This window comes from Haemaphysalis longicornis, unplaced genomic scaffold (genome assembly GCF_048455015.1).
Source record: "Haemaphysalis longicornis isolate Haplotype H1 unplaced genomic scaffold, Haemaphysalis longicornis Haplotype H1 scaffold_2, whole genome shotgun sequence".
Classification (NCBI taxonomy): domain Eukaryota; kingdom Metazoa; phylum Arthropoda; class Arachnida; order Ixodida; family Ixodidae; genus Haemaphysalis; species Haemaphysalis longicornis.
Genome location: NW_027526295.1, coordinates 133,967,025 through 133,987,291, shown reverse-complemented (window position 1 = coordinate 133,987,291; position 20,267 = coordinate 133,967,025). Strand labels below are relative to the sequence as shown.

Sequence of the window (20,267 nt, the reverse complement as noted above, 5' to 3'; positions counted from 1 at the left end):
TATTTTAAGGAAGAAGAAAACCTGGCGCAAACTAGACGTGGATGAAGGAAACGAGGTAAAATATATACAGGCGCCATATATGGTGCCTGTATTTGTAACGTGCTTTGCCCCAAAGAGCCCACGGTGCGCTGTTACCTGCAACTTCATTGAATTTTATTAAGCACCATGGAAAGAATAATGGTCTAAATTGCGGCATCTACAATACCTTAGTAATCATCTCATGCTGGTGCATAGCGGTGACAGGGCGAGCGTCGACTAAGTCATTTCGCAATGAAGCCAGCCAGGACGCCTGGATATAAATTGCGAATTATTTGGGCCGGTATTGGGAGATCTTCTTGCTCTTTGGGATGAGCTACCGGTAATATTACCAATGGTGAGTCATGCTGGGGAACAAAATGCCTGATGTGGATGCGGAGTGACATTAAAATGTCGAACACAAAATGTGAATGAAACATTGGGTAAAATGAGGGCTAACAATTTTTGTCCGACAGCAAAACTGCGATTATCATAAACATTGTGAATTAGCTTTTTCAGTATATTTGTACAAAACTTCGCGTGGAAAATAATTTCTAGAAACCCAGATGAGTCTTATCTAGCACTTGTGACTAACAAATTTTATCACAACACTGAACAGGTGCATCGGCTCTGATGTACGCTTTGCTGAATCAACGTTCAGTTGACTTCCAGCGTGTTAGCTGCTCCGAGAAGTTTCTTTCAGACATTACGAGATGTGAACAAAATGCTGCGTACCCTTGTTTCCTATAAGCAGTACGCTTTTCCACTTTCAGGAGAGAAAGAATGGGTGTGCTGCAGCACTATATAACTTTCCGAATCCACAAGTCATAACCATTCTTCTGTATGACTTGTGTATGACCAACCCATCCAAAGGTACCACGGAGGCCATTAACATTCGTGAATAAAGTTCAGTGTGCTACAGACACTATTGACATTTAGATTTTACCGCTTTGCCATGTCATGTATAATACAAGTGTAGTTTTTTCTTTGTCTTAGCCCAACGTTTCCAGACATTCGCACTACGCCGGTTAGTAGGAGTGGGAAGTGTAGCCCCAACTATCGATATGGTGCATTTTGTGCATTGGTGACGAATCCAGGTGAAGGATGCGGGTCCGCCAGTAACAGTCCTTGGCTGTGATCACACGCATGGCGCAGTGTTTGGCCTCAGCTGAGATCCGACTGATTCTAGTGGTTCCGAACGGAAATTAGTCGACTAGAGATCCCCCCAACGAAGACTCTGGCCTACGACAAATGGCATCTGCTCATGGGCCCTCATCCACGTATAGGGCGGGGAGACTTCAGTTCAGTTCAATTTTATTTCCTTAAATGGCTCCTGGCAGAAAGTATTACATAAGCGGTGGATGAAAAATACATCAGTTGCGAACAAGTTAACAATTTGAAATGGAAGCATTCAGTCGTTCTGAAAATTGTATTGGACAAAATATAGGGCTGGAAAAGTGGGAAACTCGGCGGTCAGGAAGGCACGTTCGAGGCTACGTTGTACGAGGATGCCCCCTGAGCTGTTTTGAGAAAGGGTGACGTGTTCTTTGAATAGATTTACCTTCCAATGTTTTCTTCACACCGTAGTTCATAGAATCTGCCATTTCTCACACAGATAACGCGTACGGTACTCGTAAGATACCAGGTTACAAAAATGTGCCTATTCGGTGGAATTCGTGGTGCTACGAATTGTATACACGCGCACGCATTGTCATATACATTCGTATCACCTCATGCTCCCGCCGACACTGTATTTAACTAGCGTACTGCCAAGTCAAAAGCATTCTTGCATACACAATTCAACGGCGACCAGGCGAGCGCAAGGGGGGGCAGCTCTGGCTCTATAAACCAACCACTTTTATATCACAGCAACCCCCTATACCTGTCAGGGGCCAAAGCGCGCCAGCACCTTTGCAGTCAAATTTCGAATTGTTGCGCCCTACTGTAACGTACTCGTACGACTTGAACGGTGCTTCCATCGCCCGTAGCCGTGGTAGTGAAGCAGCTGCCCTGGGTATCACATTAGGCTTTAGCCGTGGTTGCTCAGGAGTTTCTTACAGTAAATGCTTGGCGCACAAGAATTTCCGCTAGTAGCTACATTCAGGCACACATCTGTGAATCGCAAAAGTCCGGCCATAATTGTTTTGCACAAACGAGAAAGACGCGAAGCGTTGATAGCCAGCAGCGGGGCAAAATAATTTATTGAGTATTTAACTGCTGCATTTTTTTCAAAGGAGTGGCGTTCAGATTCTTACAACACAAAGTGTGCTTAGTTAGAAAGGTCAGTATTGGTGCATGGACTACTCATTAGAGTTGCTGTGGACAGGCTGGTTCCCTGTTCTTCACAGGTGACTTACCGTGATGATGTTTCGTGAATGGTTAGACAGGTCAGGTCCGTGCGAAACTGCAAAAACAGTGGACTCGCCAAGGTGTCTCGTCACGCGGCCGGCCACCTCCTCGACACCCGGCTCCGACGCTCGCACACTGGGCCACGTGCGAAGGCCCAGGTCCGCCAGCACACGCTTCAGGGGTCGGATTCCCGCGTCAGAAATAGTTTCTGCCAGCCAAACAGAATTAGTTTCAGAAAAACAAAGATTGTGAATCTTTCAGCAGTATAGAACTCAACAAAAGTTCATACAAGGAACTTATAGTTCAAGGTGAACAAGCGAGGAAACGGCAAAGCAGCAATCCATCAAAGGAGGTGCATAATTCAGGTTCTGAAAATTGAATAATGAAGACCAGCTGTAATAATCTCAAACAAACCGACAGCCTTTAAGGGAGTGGCCAGCTGGTTTGAAGGAAGGCATGCTTCGCTGCAGTAAAAGCAAAATTAAGCGTTGGGTACATGATACAACTAAAACAAAAATGAGAAAACCATTATAACTAATGTTGAAAATGAGTGTGGGTTTAGGTGGTGTGCCTTCGGGCTCCCTATTCAGCACCTTCATGTGCCCAGCTGCAAACAGTTAGTGGTAATTTGAGGAAAGTGCTTGTCTGTGTTGCGGACAACTCGCAGAAGACGTACCAACCGGGTTTTTTTGCTCTTACATGGCCAGCATGAAAGTTTCTACGCTCCAGTAGGTTTCTCTGTGTTCTGCGAACAACCCACGAACTTTGGAAGGGTGCAGGGACGATCCAGCCGAGACATTCGCTAGATACCCACGTCTCGTTTGTGCTGTCCATAGCTCACTAGCCAGGCTTCCATAAGGTGTTCATCTAGGAACTGGAATTAAGCTCTCAGGTTAAAGGCCTTAGGCTGAACAAGTTGGTATCAAGGCAAAATAGTCTGCCGCCGAGAAAAAAATATTTGTAAAACAAAGTTGCATGGCTCTCTGACAAACTACAAAACTGACGAAAATTTGGTCTTGCGAAAGGTTCAGCAAGACGACACGTTGTCACAACGTGCACATTATTGAGGGGAGGCGTGGCAGGAGATGCGACAGGTCTTCCTAATTACGTAGTAGACAAGCGCCAAAGGAGGCACCCTTTGGTCAGGCGAGTGCCCTCCTTAAAAGAGCTGCTTGATTGAGGATCTAGTTCATTAAAGAGATGCTGAGGGCATATGGTCATCGCTTGAATTCTAGGCTAGTGTTCGGCCGCCGAGGTAATCTGGCAAATCCTTACTGCCCAGCACACGTGACATTCACCAGCCTGTCTCTGTCAGGCAGTATGCCATCGCTTTAGCTCGCTACCATTCCTTAGAAAATTTAGTCATACAAAAAAAGATGTGGTTACCCGTCTGCTCACAGCCACGGACGAAGTTGACCAGCTTCCACACGACTGTCGAGTTGTAGGAAGCGTCGTGGCCTGTTGGTCCCGATGCTTCTGCTGCGTAAAATTGCGTACGATGCAAATACGAAAAATATGTTGGTCGACTTAGTACAAAGGGATAAGTAAAATGTAAAAAAGAAGCAGGCAATATCTTCCATTTTTCAGAAGGTGGACACTACGCTACGGAGGAAGACGTGTGATCAGAGTGTTGCCAACAACACATGTAACGAAGCAAGCTGCCACACATTTTCACTTGAGCTTAAAGGGGCAATGAAAACAAGATGCACTCCAGGTTTATTCGAAAGATTGCCTTGTTAGACTGCAACACATTTTAAAACAAATTTCACTCATATCACCCACATAATTCGAAAAAAAAGAAAATGGACATTCGACCCATTAGCCAATTTCCCGCAATAAAAGCTATGACGTATTATCGGCAGCTGTTAGATTGGATGAGCCAAGAACAAGTAAAAAAAAGTGAGGCATGGTAGAACGAGAAATTTGCAGAACGAGCAATGTGCGCTCAGATTTAATCCTTCTATCCGAGGAACAATTGCTGTGTAAACAATGGGAGTTGCGAACACAGGGGTAAACGTAGAAGCACCAGTGTGCACTGCGCGCACTATGCTGGATATAGCTGCAGAGCCGTCCCGCGCGTTGAGGTCACGCTGGCTAACTGGCATAAGCGATAGTGTCTTCTGTGACTCTCTTTGTCGAGCTTACCGAATGTTTCACGAAACGATTACTATCAACCGCAACAAAAATTACCCTGGTACAAGTCCCCTCAAAAAACAAAGCGAGTGCGGACATGTGTCCTGAGCGCTACTGTGGCGCTATCTATAAAGACTGAAGGTAAACAAGGCGTTTCGTCTTCGCTACAGCCATGGTCAGCGTACTCACGTTCGCGTAAGCACCTGCCCTGGATACGGCATCGCATTCCACTAAATACGTTATTCAGCGGGGAAATCAAACTTTTGGGAAAAATTGTTCATTTCCTCAGTGAATAAAGCAACGTTTGCTGACGGACAAGTGCTAGGGGCACTATAAAACACCAAATCATTCGAATGAACCAAACTTCGTTTTTGTCTTCATGGCCTCTTTAAGCTGCCGCGGAGAAGAAACACAAATTGCTTTGATACCATCCAGCTACTGACACGCCCTAAAAGAAGTTCACATAGGAAGTGGATCTAAACGCCTTGCCTGAGAATTCGTGCGCTCGTTAATGGAGCTTACAAAACGCTGATTATTGTATATGCTGTCTAATACATCAGAATAAGATTGTTATGTTTGTTGTGAAATATAGACTGCAATTAAATACAGAACGCTCTCATCAGCTTCACTTCACTTTCCTTCACTCAGCTCGACTGAGAATTCACTCGGTACACTCGGAAGATCCAGTAGGTGGCCAATCATCCTAAACCACATTACATTTGGCACCACCATGCTCAGTACACAACGCTGTGGCAAAGAGGCGCTTCCGGAACGCATCTTTTCAATTGTCACAAGACTTACAGGATCCAATCCGTGCAGGCTTGCTCGAAAAGTGGGCATAAAGCAAATTTCAGCCATTGTGCTGGTGATTAAGAGTTTTTCTGTTTATTCCAAAAACAATGCACAAACGTTTTAACGTTTTTTTTCTAATTTTGAAGAGGCAGATTAAACGAAGTACAAACAAATACCTGTGCTAACTTGAACGTCGGCTCGCAGAGATGGTCCTACGAATAGACGTAACAGGCAGTTTCAGTTTTTAGTCTTCTGTTTGTTTGCAGTGTCCACTTGGGCACGATAGTTTCACTGTCAGCTTCGCAGTTTCGCTTGTTTCTCAGCCGCTTACATGTGATGTCAGTCGGTAAAATAAAAATTCCGTATCTTGAAGTATCTCCAGTTACTTGATTACTCTGCACAACATCTCGTTCATAGCAAGCTTGCGACCCACTCCCGAAGGTAACATAATTTGTATTGTATTTTTCAGGGAATGGTATTGTATTTGTATTGTATTTTAATTTGTATTTTCCAGGAAAATTTGCCCGGGACCGTCTGATCGCTCCTTTTCCCGCCATACTGCATACCATTCCTTTACACGACATCTACACCGGCTATAACCATATTATACCAACTGCGTCACAACGCAACCTTGGCCGGGTGTTTCAACGGCCTCACTTGCTTAATGAGCCGCAATGTCCTATTTGCTGGACATCATCCTAATTTTGTACCAGGCTGCCGGAACTTTTAACAGCGAAGCTGATGTACAAGCCGTAAGTTCGGTGTTGCAGAAAACAATATCAAGAAAATGTGAAGCGCACGTGAGCGCGTGCTTCGCTGTTACCGCAAAGCGTTCCCGGCACGCGCAGTGACTTAAGCAAACAAAAAAAAGAACTGTCAAAAACGACGAGGAGCGAGAAAATGCCGAGTGCTCGCGAGCGCCTGCCTCGCAGCGACCGCCGAGTCCACGGCTCGCGCAGTGGTTTTAGCAAAAAAAAAAAAAAGAAAAACAAAGAGTCCAGCGGTGTCGGCAAGCGCTACCGCTCATGTAATGTTTGGCATGGGAAACACGATGATATCGATGCATACGGCGGTAACTACTACTAGCACAGTGCAAACCAACGACGGAACATGTAAAGAAAAAAATTTCAGTGCTCACGTATAAAAAAATCCTACAGATTCGCTATGGTTCAAGCCTTGCGTGCCTTAGTGCAAGCTTCGCCAGTTGAACAGGTAGAAGACTACAATGCTGAAGAAGGCTTTGCATCCACCACTCACCGCGAAGAAGACAACAAGCTCTTCGATGCTAACGACGGCGAACACTAGCGACTCAACTATGCAAATAAACAATGATATTGAAACTGAACTATGTGTCCGCCAATACTCACTTACAACATCTTCGCCATACAAGCCTTGCGTGTGAGTGCAAGCTTCCATGGATGTCTTGTCACTCAAATGCCCCACAAAACAATTCAAGGTGCGGTATTCAGATTCGTTCAGTTTAGTGTTGCACGTCGCAGGCATATAAAGACAACATAAAAGTTTGTTTCTGGAAATATTCCTTGTTCAAATGACAATAGCGCCGATTTCAACCCAAACATTCCACAGCTGAGCTTCATAATAGTGTAAACGGACGGTTGCAGTGTCGATTCACCACCCATTTTTACGCGCAGCTATAAATACGTCCAGGGGAATTTTTCATGCCATTAGCTGCCTACCAAAATACACTACTGCGTGGTTGTGGTTGTACCTCTAGGTCCGTTTCAATATATACCACTTGAGTTCTCACATGGAGGAAACAAACCAATCAATCAGTATTTATTACTTTCTGTATTGCGTCACCACCGTCGTTATTCAGCGCTAATTTTTAGTTTTTAAATATCTTGTGCGAAAACTCTTCCCTGGGCAGCGCTGGAGTGAAGTGCGTTACCGAAGGTGAGTTCTTTAAGTTAAAATTCTCATGTATTTTGTCCTCATTGCCCCTTTAAGGGGTCTCTCAGGTCTCCCCTATTCTAAGCAAACGAGATAGCCGTACTCAAGCGGATGCAATAGATACCTTCGATGAATCCCATCATGCCGGCCTCTATGCGCTCCCGGAGTTCTAGGCTGTACGACGTTCGGGCGAAGCCAGCCATGATGGGGTTGTCCCGCAGCCATCCCTGGCACACGAACGAGTAGAAGTCGTCGCAGGGGCCCAACTGGCCACTCCTGTTTACATACTGCCCGATGCGCTGTGCTGTGGGGACATCCGGAGGGAGAAAAGAGCTGTTAAGGCAGGTAAACGGTAGTGCTCACTAAAAGCAGATGGAGCACAATGTTCCCGAAAAGATACGCAAGGGTTCCACGAAATGTCGTCTGGTCTGGCATAAGAACGTACTAAAGAAAAGCGAACACTAACCATGCATTAAAGCATACTAGACGTTTCGAAACCGCATACGGGTTGCTTTTTTCACTGAGTAAGACAAGCTGCACATCATAGTAATTTTGTCTTACTCTGCGAACGAGGAACCTGTAAGCGGTTGCGAAACGTCTAGTATATTTTTATACATGGTGAGTGTTCGCTTTTCTTTTGTACGTTTTCACAAAAAGATACAACGCAACGAAACGACATTAGACTGAGAAGCGTGACTTCCAAAAGTCAAAGGTTTCCCAACTTACAGTTCAGATATAGAATTTTGAGTATCTCTCCGCGCCCAAATTGAAAAAAGTGTTTTTGTTGCCTAATGTCGCTGAACCTTTCAGCAATCCCTACGATCTTGGATTAGGGGTAGGCGCATATTCTCTTGACGGCACAAACAGCGTACGCTGTTCGAATGGTCATAGCCAACAAAAATGTGGGTGTACTTCGGACTGCATCATACTCTAGAAAGCAAGCTATAAATGAATATGCGTATTCGCTTAAACGGGCCGTGCAGACAAACAACAAGTTTGGTTCAGTCGAAATATTGCCTCGTTAGAATCATACAGACACCACTTTTAACGTAAACTTTGCTCAAATAAGCTATATAATTAAGGAACAATTAAACCAGTGCCACTCAATGTGAAAGCTGTCGGAAGTGCAGAGCAGCGATTCGTCATAATGGGCCGCACAGCCGTTATCCACTCACTGCTACCATACCATGCCATTTAAATTTCCCGCCTTCGCAGTGCTCGCGCGCCCCTTGCCTGACACTGCGCCAGCGAGAGTTCGGTTCCTTTTGTGCTTGCTTTAATTTCGTATGCTGGAGCGGTTTTGCGTCGTTTTGAAAGCGTTTTTTTTTTTTTCTTGCGTGGCTGGAGCCTTTCTGCGGCATTTCGAGCGCGCCATTTTCTTGTTGCGCAGGGAGCCTTTCTGCGTCATTTCTAACGCACCATTTTTTGCTTGCGCTGCCGCTTTTTTCGCTTACTATCGTAAAAACCAACCCAACGAGCGTTCCTAACTAAATGATCGCGGGCACTGCCGGTTTATTACGTGTATTTTGCCTCAAATGTACCTGTGGTTTTCTTTGTGCTAAACAAACGCCAGAGGTTCATGACTTTCGAACGCTTATGACTATGTAAACCGTTTGGCGTTAGAAGCCTCTGGGGTATGCCACGACGACTGCGCTACAACGAAACGCCCTGTTGCTCTACTTGGGTCCAGCCAGCGAGCTACGACGACAAGGCGGGCGCCTGAAGTGCTAATGAACATGCGACCAACTGGCTCATTTCCCGCAACAGAAGCTATGATATCATATGCCCAGCTGTGCGATTGGCTGATGCCGGCAAAAGAAAACGCAAACTAGGCAGGGCTTATATGCTTGCCGAATCAGCTATTTGTGCGTAAATTAAGGGAACATTCTTTTTATAGCAGTAATAATGGTGGGGTAAGCAGTAGAAGATACGAATGTACACGTGAACATAGATGTTCCGATACGTAGTGCTGTTAGTAAATCGGGCGATATGCTTGTTTTAGCTGCGCAGCACTGCGACGCTTTGGGATTGTCTCAGACGACGCTGGCCGATTGTCGTAAGCGATGGTGTCTTACACAAGCATATTTGTCCAGCGAACGCCATGTTTCAGGAAACGATTATTTTCTAACTTAACAAAAAGAACCCTGGTACAAAAACGGTCGAAAACAAAGCAAGGGCAGAAAACGGCCCTTTGCGGTATGAGATGGCGCCATCTAGGTTGACTAACGATAAACAAAGCTCCGAAATCGGCTGCAGAGCGGTTATTGGGATGTCACTGCAGATGTCGCGAAAAGACGATTTGGCGGGAGAATCAAAACTTTCACCTAAATTGATTAATTTCTTAGTGAATACAGCATGGTTTGCTTCCGGACAAGCGCCGGGGACAGTACAAACGCGAAATCTTTCGAATAAAACAAACTTGCACTTTGTCTGCATGGCTCCTTCAAGGTGTTGCGTTAAATATAGCTCAGAAAAGTGCAAAAATATTTACGAAAGGGTACCGCCTTTGAATCCGCTACACAACAAAAAATTAAAGGAAAATTGAAGATTGAGAATGGTTGCGTTGTGACCGATGGGTACTTTTAAGAGGCCTGGAAGAGAACCGCTTCAAAAAACCGGCTACAAATATTTTCTTGGCGTAATATTTCTTGCAGCTTAGCGCTAGGGCGTGCAGGGAACCGATAAGTGGGGGCCAGTTCCAGCATAATGGCGCTCTACGCTCGCCCTCTCAGTAACCAGTGGAACCAGTTCACAGATTTTCCCAGGCAAAGGTGATAGACCCGAAGTAAGGGACGGAGAGGTGAGAAGGGGTCCGCTTCCCCTGTCCTAATTTCTATGAAGCCGTTTGCCGCTTTACTAGGCACAGCTTCTACTCTACTCTTCGTCATTTCAAAGGGTAATTTTAAGACATTAAAACATAAATCAACATTTGATTTATTTAAAACACTGCGCCGATCCAACTGCAACAAGGCTAATTGTAACAAACACGTGAAACACTGACAAGACTGAAGCACACACAAAATAAACTAGGCCATCTCCACTAACGTGAAACCTGAGGAGGAGCGAAGCATACAGTGTATAAGTGTATTCTCGGCACCTCGGTGTTTTTGTCCACGGATATAAAACAGCAGGCGGGTAGAGGTATACAGCTTTGGTGTAAACGTCTCGTGTCTTTGAAACACGGAGCGTTCTACCGCGAGGTGTTGAAAAACAAGTGTCCCGGTGTTTTAGTATTGACACTACATGACACGAAGACGACAGGAGACGCGGACAGCCCGAGTCCCCAAAGGGCTTCACCCCTAAAAATGGACGCACACAAGAAAGATGACAGGACAATGGCTACCGGTAATGTTTGTTGTGCCCGTCCATTTTTTAGCGCTTTAACAATGCCGCAAAGTTCGCACCAAGTCACCTAGCAGCAAGTTCGTCAAACACTGAGCCTAGATAATACGGAAAACAAATGAAGCCATGGCGCTCACAGAATCCTTTCTAGCTCACTACTCATGACGTCACAGGGACTCGTTCTGTAATTGGTGACCACCGACCAATGCCACCTCCTAGACGTGTAGTTTGTTCTTTCAGGGCTACGTCTACTTCTGTTTAATAGCGCCACTTTAATTCAAGCATCAATGTTAACGCGCCGATAACTCTGTTCAATATTTCCCTAATGAAGAAGCACCCAGCGCCCAAAGACGGCGCCATCGATAGACGCTTGTTTGAAGCGTAAATTATCCCACCGTCTCCTGTCGGTGGTGAAGACGCTAGAGAGCGCGAGAGGAGCCGAATATTCGTTGCTTGATGCACCATCTGTCAGCGCTGCTTTTAGCTGTACGCAAGCCACGACGTCGTGGTTGAGCGGCTGGCGCAGGCAATACTGCGCACCGCACGACACATGCAGAGCGATGGCATGTTGATTGTAATAATTTTCCACGGCGGCGTTCTGAAAAGGACTTGCCCATTTTGCGGAAAATTTTAGACCCCGAAAGAAGAAGCAGGAAATCTTGGCGAAACGCAAGAAATGTAAGCAAGTATAAAGCACCCATAACAAAATTATTTCTGTAGTCGTATCATGTTTCGTTCACGTAATAGTCAGTTCATTTTCCAAGTACGAACTTCAAGTTTGTAGCTCGCAGTAAGATAGGAAGCTAATATTCCTGATATAAAAAATATGTACTGTATTCGAAAATATTTGCAAAACGTCTGTTAACGAACCAGTCGCCATTATGCTCGATAATCGGCATATTTTTGTGGTTACTGTGTTGCCTGTTATACTGACTACGTCGCTTTTTTTCGTGTGTAGTCTCGTTCAAAAGAAATTCAAATTAGACAAATAGTTTTGTTACCTGGCAATGTAGTTCTTGTTTCTAAGGGCTCTTTCTACAAGCATGTGCACTTGGCGAAAAATGATATTTATATATTATGAGGTCGCGGGACAGGTATAATCGTTCTGCGGCAGCTAGCACGTGACGCCGATCCACCCTACCACGCCTTCAGCGTCTGCACACCCCTAAAGATTTCCGTGCCGCTGCCTAACGCACCAAACGAAACAAGAATTGACGTACAAATCAATGAGATGCAAAGGAAGGTTTCCAAGAAGGGATTTCTGAACAGCCATTCGGGGAGAAAGATCTAAAAATAGGGGATACGGTTGTTTAGAAAAGGTATTCCTCCTCTTTGAGTGAAATGTAACTGCCGCAGCTGTGTCTACAGAAATATATAGTATGCAGGCCTCTCATCAGTTGTTTTTGCCATTTTACAAATTTTAAAGCGCCATGAATGAGTTGCCACAAACGTATTACGATTTGATGGACGAGATGGCTCGTTGAGTTACTCATGGCTGAAGGAGTGTTCCCTATGGAAAGAAAATACTAAAGCGGCCGGTGTGCAATACCCTGGAGAGCAGGGGGGTAACCCGGGTAGTAAATATTAACCAGCAGCTGTTTGTCACGGAGCGCTTCCTAACGCGTAACGAGGGGAGTGCATGAGGCACAAAATCTGCGCTTGCCAGCACCATACTTTTCGTGGTACACAGTAGACGTTAGCCAGAAAAAAGGAAATTGGTGTTATATAATGTGCGCTTGCAGTGAAGGTCGCAGTGAACGTTCTGACCTTCTCTAACGCAAGCGTTGGACGTGCATGACAATGCCTTTGCCTGTGTCGGTAGGTGCTCTTGACCTGTAAAGTAAGAGAAGACTTGTGAATTCAAGAACGTTTTCACTCGCTGCGGGGTGCAAAAGTGCCGTATAGTGTAGAACAGAGTGGTTTTGAGTTGCAGGAACGCAATTCAAACACTAAGTAAGGACGGGAGGCAACTCGGCGAAAATTAGAGATGTGACAGGAAATCCATGTTCATCATGCGTCAGTATACAGTTGCAAAAAACACACGCGAAGTAATCTTGGTGTCTGTACACCTATTCGTCTATGGAAAAGGTCCGAATCCTCAATACACAAAAAAAATGAAAAAAGAAACGGAAGCTTATTGCTGCGCGTTAAAGGGACCCCGCAACATTTTTTTTCACTTTTTTTGAAATCTTAAATGCTTGCAGAAGTAGTCACCCAACACACGCAGTACTTAAATTAGGGGGTCGTAAAGTACTTCTACAAAAAATAATGCTCTATGCTCATCAGATTACTTGGAAACTGGCTCAAAAAATTTTTCTGTCTTTCCCTTCTTGACGTTCTTCGACGTCCCGAATTACGTCACTGAGGCCATGCAGCGGCTGTTGGTCAGTGTTCATTTCAGTTGCAGAAATGAACACTTTTCTATAGCAACTATAAAAATAAAGCCACAAAAGCAAAGCAGAAACGGAGGGCGTATCTGGTGCGACGAGCAAATCACGCAGTGCCGCTCCGTGCTGGCGATAACTGTGGCTTTCGCAGTGCTTCCAGACGCGAAGGAAAAAGTAAAAGCGTTTATCGAAGGGGTTGCAGGGTCCCTTTAAGGACTGCGTAGAGTATGCTTACTATAGGAAAGCGAATTGCAGGTTTAAACTATTGCTTGCGCATAACTCAAATTATTTATACTTACTCTGCAGTGTCTCTGAATTCACGTGCTGGGTTTTGACGGCTGGAAAGTAAAAAAGGGGTTATCGGCAACTGTAGCTTAACGGTGGCGAAATGTGGGAAGCGTTTTTAAATGACGTAGCAATGTACCCTGAGTAGGGTCGTCTTCGGCAAAGCCTAATACTCTTATCTGCATCCTGTCGTGTTTAGGGAGAGGGTGATTCCGCGATAGGACAAACATGGGTGTACATCCGCATTTGTTTTTTTTTTTCGTATTTTTACGAGCATGCCCAATCTAGAGAATAGCTTAAAACTGCAATGCCTTTTCCGCTAGGGTGCGCAATTTCCGAGAAAAAAATTGCAAAAATGGTGTTGGTACCGCACCATTTCTGGCGGCTGCAGTTTTTTCCAAGTTTGGGGCTTTGCCCACAAAAAATGTTTAACTGTTCTGTCTAAAATTCGTTTGAAAACAAAAACTACACCAAAATTAAACAAAGGTCGAGACAAATTTTGGGTTTAGCCATGAACAAAAAATTAGACAAAATTTGTGAAATCGGGCAAGACGTTGTCGCCTACTTTGACGCCCCCGTATGTCCGCATCTGTAATTGTGACCAACTTTTCAGATAGATAGCTGTCGGCCAGATATTGTTAAACATATCTATAAAATATCGCTTGTCCAGGAAAACACACAAAGGTACGGCAAAAAAGTTTGTCTGCTGGGATTTTTATAAAAGTGCGCAAATTTAAAATCAAAATATAAATGAAACCCGCCCTCGATTTTCTTCAAAATTGGGGAAACGAGACACCTCAAGAGGGCCCATAATACTGCCGAAAAACATGTTGCATCGTTTTGTTCGTACCGAATTCACAAGCGGCTGAAATCCCGAGTTCGAGACGCGTCTCCGTGCCTTGTGCTCGGCTACTGCCGCTGCTTTTCTGGCTTCACTTTGAAACAAAAGCGTCTGTTCAGATTCTGCGGACACACCAGGGTCTTTTCAGGCTCTGACATCCTTCTAAGAAAACGTCCGCATTTTCAATCAATTTTTATTTGGGATGTTTCCCTGAATAAGCGCTAGCAAAGCTACGCCTGTGGTGAAGACGTGCCAAAAAGCCCCCCTTTGCGGGCGTAATTTTTCTTTTAGCAAAAAACAAAAAGCAGCGTTATTTCAGCCGCTCATAACATCGGTACAAACAAAATGATGCAGCATGTTGGCCCTCTTGAGAAGACCCGTTTCCCATATTTTGAAGAAAATCGAGAGCGGTATTTTTTATTTTGATTTTTAAATGTACGCATTTTCGGAAAAGCCACATCAACCGATCTTTTTTGCATATATTTACATTCTTCTAGACAAGCGATATTTTACAGATATGTTTACACATACCCGGTCGACATTACCTATCACTTGCAAGTTGGTTTTAATTGCAGAGACTGAGATAGGTAGCGTCAAAGTAAGCGACAATCTTGCGTGTGGCAGAATTTCCATATTTTTTTCTAATTGTTTTGTTCACGGCAGAACGCGAACTTTGTCTTGACCTATTTGTCATTTTGGTGTAGTTTTTGTTTCGAAACAAATTTTATTCAGAAAAAGCAAACCTTTCCGCGCGCAAAGCGCCAAATTTGGAAAAAACTGCAGCCACCGAAAATCGGGCGTCACCCACGCCACCTTTGACATTTTTTTGTCGTGAAGTACGCACGCCAGAGGAAAACGGATTACAGCTGTAAGCTATTCTCTGGCTTTCGCATAAATTATCAAAATATGGAAAAAAACAAAAAATTGCGCGTTTACACGCATGGTCGTCCTCTCGTGGAATCACCCAACACGCGTAACAGATTCCTTCTCAGCAATAAGTACGCCCACTCCCCTACACGAGGACTCATCACAATAGCGAGCCATTGGGGCTGCTAAAAGGATTATATTATATTATTGACACTTATGTCTCCCACACTATCCCCATCTGAAAACTTTCTGCCCGGCCGTAAGTTTCTTCAGCGAAGTGTCTAATTTGACTGTTATATCTAGCGGTGTGCCTCTCGATGCTTCCTTGATAACCTTGACGGCTACATTGTTTATTCTGATGCCTAACAGCTTTCTGTGCATCGTAGTGCGTTAATCGGCCAATTTCAATTATTTCTAACCAGCGTTTCGGCACGAGCCCAGCCCCTGGTTAGCATGTGGCGAATGACGCAATCTTTCCATACTTACGAGGGAAAGTCAACATACACACCAGCACCATTGTCACAAGTTCACATATCACCACAATAGTGAAAAGCTGGTAATCGTTATGGCCATGTAAACATAATGATGATCACAGGCCTTGTCCTGATAACGTTCCTTGTGATAATGCATCATAACCCCCGTATGTACGTGTACATTCGTGTTCTTGGTCGCGCACAAATCATATTCTAGAGTAGAAACCCTCACCCAGCACCATAATCATTATCGGAAGCACCATAATCATTATCAGAATCGGAAGTAACTTGTCTACTAGCATAACTGCGCACAGTGACGAACCTACGGGAGGGACTTTGGGCGTTCTAACACTCAACCCAATAGACCCAACCCCTCTCTCCCACCGAACCTAAAAACGAAGTTGACCGTGCGAAGTTTGTAGTTTCGTAAGCTTTTATTGTTGGACATTGTTAGTTAAATCTCGAAAAAGAATATTGTTTTACTGGTTTTAAAAAAATAAAAGAAGAAGAAAACAGGAGCACGAACATTTAATCGAATCTGTGCTTTTACGAGTGTGCGGATCAACTTGCGTATAAGTTGAAGTAGTTTAAGAAAAAGAATGGGAAAATTTCTTAGGGGGAGAAAAAGTGTCCGGGGCTAGGAAATTTCTGAATGCGCCAGGATCCCTGGGGGGTTTAAATTAATCCGTAACCCCCTACCCTACTACGCGCCTCACAGCCCACGTTAAACCTCAAGTACACATTTTTATGGCCACATTATATCACTTTCTGAACTTTCGTGCGCAACTGCAGTCAGGAGATTTGAATCCTTCATCCACAAAAAAAAGGACGCTAAAATTTCCCATAGGTATTGTCAAGCGTGCCTTCTGACCTCAAAGCAAATCTAACAAGATCAGATAGAATTTACTTTATTTTATTCGAAAGTTAAAACAACTTTTTTTCTTCAATACCAAGCACTGCACGAGCTGAAATAACCCTCCCTCTCCCGTTAAATAAATAAGGTTCGGTTTTCCTTTCTGTACATCGCCTGACTTTTTAACATGCTAGCGTGCGGGTAGCGTTTCGTGCACAGTCAAGAAAAGCAGTGAACACGAATAACAATGATGTCGTGCTCAACAGGCTCGCAGAAATATGGGTTAATTCGTCTACTCAGCGAAAATTGTGCGAACGTATACAAACAGATTTTTTCCATTTGCAGGTGATCGAATTCGAGTAAACTTTCGCATTCGGGCGTATTTTGAAGTTTCTGCTCTGTCTTTGTTTCTAGAAACTGGCTTCGCCGTGCAAATCATATTCTACAGTTGGTAGACAGGTGAACAGCCTTTTTCTGTTGTATCTGGCACAGCAGCGAACAATAGTAAACTGTACTGCCAAATTTTTCTTTTTCTTCCGGTATTTTGCAAAAATAAGGCTCCCGAGGAGACTGCACGTGCTTGAGGCTTTGCTTGACTTCGTCAGAAAAGAAGGCATTCAGGAATGCTTTAGCTGTATTTCCTACCCAGCCTGATCTGAAATCATCGCTTCCTTCCCATTCTACTTCCAAACTCCGGTCCGAAGCCTCGGACGATGGCAAAAATGCTTCCCGTGTCCTTTATTTTTTTGTTATGTAAAAGTGTCTCCATTATATATTCCTCCTGCAGGTGAATTTTATGTTTTGGAAGCTGCTGTGACGCTTAATTTTTTTCGTGTTAAAAAACAAAAAATGCCACAACTCGTAATTATTTTTCATAGACTTTTATTATTTTTTAATTGGTTTTCTTTTTCATATATTCATTCTTTTATATGTATATTTATATATTGTTAAGGAACAAGTGGACATTTCCCGTTGTCCCATCATCGACGACGACGAGGGAGTGGCTGACGTGCAGCCTCTGCGAACTCTGCGATAGCGGGCATCTAAATAGTGTAAAATACATCACCCTCATCTTATGATTCATGTCCTGCGGTACGTAACATGTTTCGTCCCGGTCAAGACGACCGTCCCGGTCGCGCTCGGTCAGCGTGAGTGGATGGGTGCGGTGAGGATGAGATGCGATGCGTATAAACAGTGAAGTCCTTTCCGCGGCGAATGATGATGGCGGTCTCCGATTGCGACTGGTCCCCGAACACCGACGCCCACAAGGCCACGACGAACCGATGAGGGTGCTGGGAACCGCACCGGATGAAAAGTCTGGGGACACGGCATGGGCGACACGTCTTGGCTGGTCACATCTCGTCGGGTCTGGGCTCTGGATCGGCTTCTCACGGGCTGGGGACACGAGGTGGGGGCATCGTCATGTGCCGATCGCGGCGGGGCTGGAACTTCCCGACACGGTCCGCGTACCCTCGGTGTTTGCGCCGGTGCCGAGACGGAGCGATGCTGGGGCCAGGACGGGGAGAAACCCGCACACTTCTCCAAACATGTGACGTTGCGCAGGACATGAACCATGAGATGCGGACGATGTATTTTACACTATTTACATGGCGGCTATCGCACATCTCGCACAGGATGCACGTCAGCCACTCCCTCGTCGGCGTCAATGGTGGTACATCGGGAATTTTCCACTTGTTCCGAAACGATATTATTATATATTACATTTGCTTAAAAAATTAGAACCCCCCTAGGCAAGAATCCTGGGTGCGCTAATGACTGTGCCGCAGTTTTCAGTGCTTTAGGGCTTCTCTGTTGCACTTTACCGGAGGGCATCATGACAGAGCGGTAGGGAATAGTGTTCGAGTGTTATGTGGCGTACGTACGGTCTTGCGTGTGAGCAAATGTTTCCCTGGGGCCAGGAGCTCATCACCCAAAAAATACATAGCGCTGAAAATGCCCTGTTTGGGAAAGGTGCTCACCCGTTGACTTCTTGACAGCGACTGTGGTGAGGCTCACTGACACCGCGAACAGGCTCAGCAGGGCGGCCAGCGATGCAGCGAAGATCGCGTATCGCTTGAAGGGCCATCTGCGTGGAACGGGCAAAATCGTCTGGCGTCACAGCATAAAGTGGGTACCATTGAGGTGCTGGGGAACAGCCACTAAATTGTGGAATAAAAGACCACGCGAATATTCGTGCGAGGTAAATATGAGGGCCTGTGAGGGGGGAAACACTAAACCATTGCCTCGAAAGTATCTCCCCGCCAATTGTACTTCTGCGGAGGCCCTTTTGGCGCAAGGCTGAAGCAAATATTCGCAATATCAAGCAGGATGTATGAGGCCACTCAAGGGGACCAGGGGACCATTTACAAAATAGCAATGATGGTTGACAGCATAATAAAAACAATTCCTCGGAGAACTTTGGTCTGCTGAGATGCTTTGAATGCGAAATACTGGCGATACTTATTAAGTACTGGTGTTTGTGTGCTTCTTTGCTAACGCCTTTTAGTCCTTTAGGGCGAAATACTATACTTTGGTAGGCGTACTTAGTGCCTCGTCGTGTTTGCGTCCTCTCCTTTGCTTTCATTTCTTTGTATTGTAGCGAAAATTCGATAGGCAGACTGGTGACGCAAGCCTCCGCCACAGTGAGGTATCTTGTGGCCGGAGCGCTCCTGTTTTACTCGTATGCCGTCACGTACACTTGCCGGATATGAAGTCAGTGCGGCGCGCATTGGCCTATTTCTCGTTCACCACTGGTGGAGTGTTGAAGTGCTGGTGACGCCTACGGCTCCTTCTCAAAACCCCTGGATTCATTTTCCTTGCGAACTGAAATGTGTTTTTTACAGGGTACAACGGCGGTCTATTCGTGTGGCTTAGAACGACGCCGGTTTTCGCACAGTGACACACTCAAGGTTTTCGTTTCAATAATCGTCTAACAGGTAGTGACCACTACAATCTGGTAACAGTGCCATAACGTTGCCTACAGCAAGGTGAGCGTAAAACTTGCACGATCGTGCCAAATTTGTCTGGGTTTCGCCCGGGTGAGTCTTCTTACTTGGTCTCGTCGTTCGATGTGGGAAGATCGGGGATGAGGTCACCGAAGCTCAGCTCTGGCTCCTCCTGCTGGTTCCTCCGCCTGCGCCTTCTTGCACTTCCCGTTGAAAGCGCTGGGCGCACAAATGGAGACAATATCTTTAGCGCAACCCGCCAACGAAGGCCAGAGCCAGCAGCCCCCGCCATTACAGCATGACGTTCAGTGTCAGGCTGGATATCAGCACCGCGCTTATTAGGGCGAGGCTGTGCCTTTATTTCTGTCATGAAAAGTTCGCGTGCAGAAAAAAATAAGCAATGAATTCACTAAAGGAGCAAGGAAAACAATGCCAAGGTCAAGCGTGTGAAGAAACGAACAAAGACAGTCTGCGGTGGGGCAACAAGGCACTTGTGTTCGCCGTGGGCTGCTGTCTCTGCGAAGATCACATTTTTTTACTCTAATCGCGAGCTGGGCCTCACCATTCATACTAATTTGCACATTGATACACGCTGATTGATGGTTTTGAGGCGCCGCGGTTAAGCTAATGCGCTAAGGAGTCCCCTGCAGCGATTTCGTAGCGTGTTGGGTTTCACGCGCCTAAATAACTCGGTAGCCCGCCACTACAATGCGGCTCCCAGGCCTGATGTCGCAAGGTTCGGGAAACGACATTGTAAACATTAATTTCGCTTTTCGTAAATCGACAATGTTTTAAAAGTCTGCTGTTCTTTTTACGCAGTAACTGCGATTTCCCTGAAGGGTACTTTTGCTTAGTTTGGCTGCTATGGTAAAATTACGCTTTCCTTGTCTTGATTTTTTTTATTTTTATCGCCTCTATGACAAACAGCACAATTACGTATATTACTGAGCAGTGATAGGTCAACCTCAAACGGAATCCTTCGCACTTTGCCGACATTTATCGCCGAGCTTTATGGCCGACGAAGTAATATTTCATTGATACGGCGTATACGTTCAAGTCGTCTCGAAAAGGCGA

General features: G+C 45.2%; 2 protein-coding genes across 2 annotated transcripts in view; both read right to left on the bottom strand.

Moving 5' to 3' along the window:
* Positions 1-2,563, bottom strand: part of LOC144167397 (neprilysin-1-like) — a 69,367-nt gene extending 66,804 nt beyond the window's left edge. The window contains exon 1 of the mRNA XM_077696668.1: positions 2,373-2,563. The gene's annotated coding sequence lies outside the window, so the exon portion shown is untranslated. The remainder of the gene's footprint in view (positions 1-2,372) is intronic.
* On the bottom strand, positions 1,892-15,643 carry LOC144168300 (phosphate-regulating neutral endopeptidase PHEX-like). Its single transcript, XM_077697311.1, has 6 exons — positions 15,628-15,643; positions 13,229-13,267; positions 12,310-12,375; positions 7,325-7,504; positions 2,373-2,572; positions 1,892-1,897 (listed from the first exon to the last, which is right to left on the bottom strand). Exons 1-6 carry the CDS (start codon positions 15,641-15,643, stop codon positions 1,892-1,894), a joined length of 507 nt encoding a protein of 168 aa, XP_077553437.1.
* Positions 15,644-20,267: the final 4,624 nt, after the last annotated feature.

Coding starts and splice junctions, on each gene's coding strand:
- LOC144168300 (XM_077697311.1), bottom strand. Junction 7,505..12,309: donor CAACGCTTGCGTTAGAGAAG/GTCAGAACGTTC, acceptor ATGTCCCCACAG/CACAGCGCATCGGGCAGTAT. Junction 2,573..7,324: donor CATGATGGGATTCATCGAAG/GTATCTATTGCA, acceptor TTTGGCTGGCAG/AAACTATTTCTGACGCGGGA.